Source organism: Mus caroli, chromosome 3, assembly GCF_900094665.2.
Source record: "Mus caroli chromosome 3, CAROLI_EIJ_v1.1, whole genome shotgun sequence".
NCBI lineage: Eukaryota > Metazoa > Chordata > Mammalia > Rodentia > Muridae > Mus > Mus caroli.
This window is the reverse complement of record NC_034572.1, coordinates 89,589,694-89,593,694: the sequence shown is the minus strand read 5'-3', so window position 1 is coordinate 89,593,694 and position 4,001 is coordinate 89,589,694. Positions and strand designations below refer to the sequence as shown.

At 45.9% G+C, this 4,001-nt stretch overlaps 1 protein-coding gene across 1 annotated transcript in view; it reads right to left on the bottom strand.

Moving 5' to 3' along the window:
* Positions 1–2,338: 2,338 nt before the first annotated feature.
* Positions 2,339–4,001, bottom strand: part of Ctsk (cathepsin K) — an 11,535-nt gene continuing 9,872 nt past the window's right edge. Inside the window, exon 8 of the mRNA XM_021157997.2 lies at positions 2,339–2,879. Coding sequence (XP_021013656.1) covers positions 2,780–2,879 — 100 coding nt within the window. The 3' untranslated portion in view covers positions 2,339–2,779. The remainder of the gene's footprint in view (positions 2,880–4,001) is intronic.

Here is a 4,001-nt window from a genome sequence, read left to right as displayed (position 1 = left end):
AGCGGTTGTTCCCATCTGTATTTATTACGGTTCTTTTTTCTCCTTTTTTTAAACTTTTTTTTTTTTTTTTTTTTTTTTTAGAGCATCTTTCTTCACATAGGCCTGGCTTTTCTAGAACTTCTTACATAAACCAGGCTGGCTTTGAAGTCACAGAGATCCACCTGCCTCTGTCTCCTGCAAGCTGAAATTACAGATGTGTGAACCACAAACTACTTTAGCACTGAAGTATTATCTATGCTCTCAAAGTTTTTGGTTTTTGCACAGAGTCTTACTATGGTGTCTAGTGTTGCTCTGTACTCCTGCTTTAGCCTTTCAAGCAGTTAAACCTGCAGGCACGCGGCATGACCACACCTAGCAGCCACGACATTCTTGAAGTTAGAACTAACTTTTTTCATCCTTTTAGGCCTAAACATAACTTACTATCTGTTCACATATTTTGGGGTGGGTAGGCTTAAACCATCATCACATTATGTAGCCCAGCTGTCTTGGAACTCACTATAGATACCAGGCTGGCTTCCAACTCATAGAGGTCATAGATTAAGGGTGTGTGCCACCACCTTTGTACCTGGCATGTCCATTTACAGGACAAAAAAGTGGGGTTGGCATATACAGACACCAAACCCAGACACTATTGCAGATGCTAAGAAGTGCTTGCTGACAGGAGCCTGATCTCCTGAGAGGCTCTGCCAGAACCTGACAAATACAGATGTGGATGCTTGCAGCCAACCATCGGACTGAGCCTGGTGACCCCAATGTCAAAGTTAGGGAAAAGACTGAAGGAGATAAAGTGGTTTGCAACCCCATAGGAAAAACAACAACATCAACCAACTAGACACCCCAGAGCTCCCAGGAACTAAACCACCAACCAAAGAGTATACAGAGGGTACTCATGGCTCCAGCTGGATATGTAGCAGAAGATGGCCTTATCTGGCATCAATGGTAGGAAAGACCCTTGGTTCTGGGAAGGCTCGATGCCCCAGTGTGGGGGAATGCCAGGGCAGTGAGGTGGGAGTGGATGGGTGGGTGTAGGAGCACCCTCATAGAAGCAGGGGTAAAGGGGATAAGGTAGGGGGTTTGCAGAGGGGAAACTGGGGAAGGGGATAACATTTGAAATGTAAATAACATTTGAAATATAAATAAATAAAATATCCAAAAAAAGGGTGGGGTTGGGCTTCACAAAGAATGAAATAAGAGTGTATGGCAGGGGCCACTGGAGAGGGGGACCCAGAGGTTGAGAGCACTGGCTGCTCTTCCAAAGGTCTCACGTTTGACTCCTAGGATCCACAGTCCAGTCCCAGGGGATCTGACCCTCTCTCTTCTAGCAAGTGTGGGCACCAGGTAGGTAGACATACATTCAGGTAAAATACCCATATAAATATAAAATAGATAAAAATTCAAAATTTATATTAAAATTAAAATGTCTTAAACAAGAGTATATGACAGTAAATATTCAGTAACTGTTAACTCTTCCCCATGGGATAACAGTAGACATGGAAAAACAGGTAGTGCTAATTTATCCTCTAGCACAATGGCTCTCAACCTGTGGGTCACAACCTTTGAGGGTCAAAGAACCCGTTCTCAGGGCTCACCTAAGAGCATTGTAAAACACAGATATTTACATTATGATTCATACAAGTAGCAAAATTAAAGTTATGAAGAAGCAATAAAAGTAACTTTGTGGTTGGGGTCACCACAAAATAGGAACTTGTATTAAAGGGTCGCAGCCTCAGAAAGGCTGAGGATCGCTGCCAGAGCAGCAATAGAGTCTAAAAACTGTGACCAGTGCATCTTTAGCCTGGCACAGTGACGCACAAAAGACCACAGTCCTAGTCTGTGGATCTCGAATCCAGCAAATGCTATACAGGAGACTGCTTTGTTTTTCTTGGAAGAAAAAAAAAATGCTTTGACCAGGAGCTCAGTTTGTTGTTAAGCTTAGGTACATAGTTAAGTTTGAGAAAACAGCCTTATCCATTTGAGACTTTATCTCAAAATTAAAACAAAACAAAACACGCTCAGGAAACCTGGTTTCAGAAGTTCCCTTACTGCTGTGATCCTTCTGCCTCTGCCTCTGCCTCTGCCTCTGCCTCTCACGTGCAGGGACCACAGGCACAGATCCGTAGTGGCCAGCTTCACGGGACCACAGGCACAGATCGCAGTGGCCAGCTTCACGGGACCACAGGCACAGATCGCAGTGGCCAGCTTCACGGGCAGTTTTAAACCCTGAGAGAAGCTGCTGAGGTCCAGTTTATCCCAGAAATTTACGGTTCTCACAACACAATAAGTACCTAATAAACGCTGGCTAGCACCATAAGCAACATAGTATGAACGCAGTGTTCTATTAAATTGTAAGTGAGATACTTTATTTCAAATACAAAGAAGGAAAAACACTTCTTTTAATATCATGTAAATTGTCAAAGAATCATGAATAGATTTGTGCATCTCAGCGGAAGACTGAAATGTTCACTGGTGTATATAGAAGACAGGGGCTCAGGAAGGTCACCTTAGTCCTCCAGCCTGCTGGAGGACTCCAATGTCTACCAGCACAGAGTCCACAACTCTCAGAAAAATGCCCTGTTGTGTCCACAAAGAAAAGGGCCCTGGGCAGAGAGAAGGGAAGTAGAGTTGTCACTGGAAGCACCAACGAGAGGAGAAACGAAACAATCTTAGTTAGCATCGATGCGTCCCTTTCAGGAGTGCCATGCCCATTCCCTTCCAAAGCCACCATTATCTTGCACCATGAAGGAAGGAATCTGAGAAGAGATGGGCTGGCTGGCTGGAATCACATCTTGGGGAAGCTGGCCAGGTTGGTAATGCCGCAGGCGTTGTTCTTATTCCGAGCCAAGAGAACATATCCTTTGTTTCCCCAGCTCTCTCCCCAGCTGTAGGACCAATCAAGAAAAATACATAGGAGCATAATGTATGTAGTCCTTAAAACACGTACTGTATTTTGTCAAGTACTGATGTGTGTGTGTGTGTGTGTGTGTGCGTGCATGTGTGCACGCGTGCAGTGGCAGCACATGTCTTCTTTAATGGCAGCACTTAGAAGGTAGAGGCAGAGGCAGGTGGACCTCTGTGAGTTTGAGGCCAACCTGGCCTCCACATTGAGTTCCAGGACAGTCAGAACTACACAGAGAAACCCTGTCTGAAAAAAACAGCAAAAACAAAAATAAAGTCAGGATGTGGAAAGAAGGCATGCTATCCAGGTTGGTTTTGTAACAGTTAGTGTTAATTGCCAACTTAACAGAATTTAGAATCGGTTAGAGATGGGCCTCTGGGAAATATCTCAATTGTTAATTGATGTGGGAGAATTATTCCCTGGACAGATCCGGCACTATGTACATGGAGAGAAGCCGAGCAGAACACTAGCCTGCATTCATTGAGTTCACTACTCTGCTGCTGATCACAGACAGGATGTGACAGTGGCTACAAGCTCTGGCTGCCCGCTCTCCCTGCCATGGTACCGTCCCCTGGAACTGGAGAATAAGCCCCCTCTTCCTCAGTTGTTTTGTCAGAATATTGTGTCACAGCAACAGAAGAAACTGAGACAGGTCTTAAAGATGCTAGAGACCGCTTCTGACAAAGATGACAAGGCAGAGGCAGGCGATCTCTCTGGGTTTAAGGCCAGCTTGGCCTACATAGAGAGTTCCAGGAAAGCCACAGCTACACAGGGAGACCCTGTGTTGGGGGAGGGAGAGAGGCCAGGGTTGGTAGCACATGCTTGTAACCCCAGCACTACTCAGGAGGCAGAAGCAGGCAGATCTCTGTGAGTTCCATCCTAGCTTGGCCAGCAGGGGTTATGGAATGAGGCCCTGTCTCAAAAAGCAGAGGGAGAAGAAGGATAGAGGAGGCAGGAGAGGTGAAAGAAAAGGAAAGCATGATGTAAGAGCTGTGTGAGGCTGGGCAGTGGTGGTGCATGCCTTTAATCCTGGCACTTGGGAGGCAGAGGCAGAGGCAGAGGCAGAGGCAGAGGCAGAGGCAGAGGCAGAGGCAGAGGCAGAGGC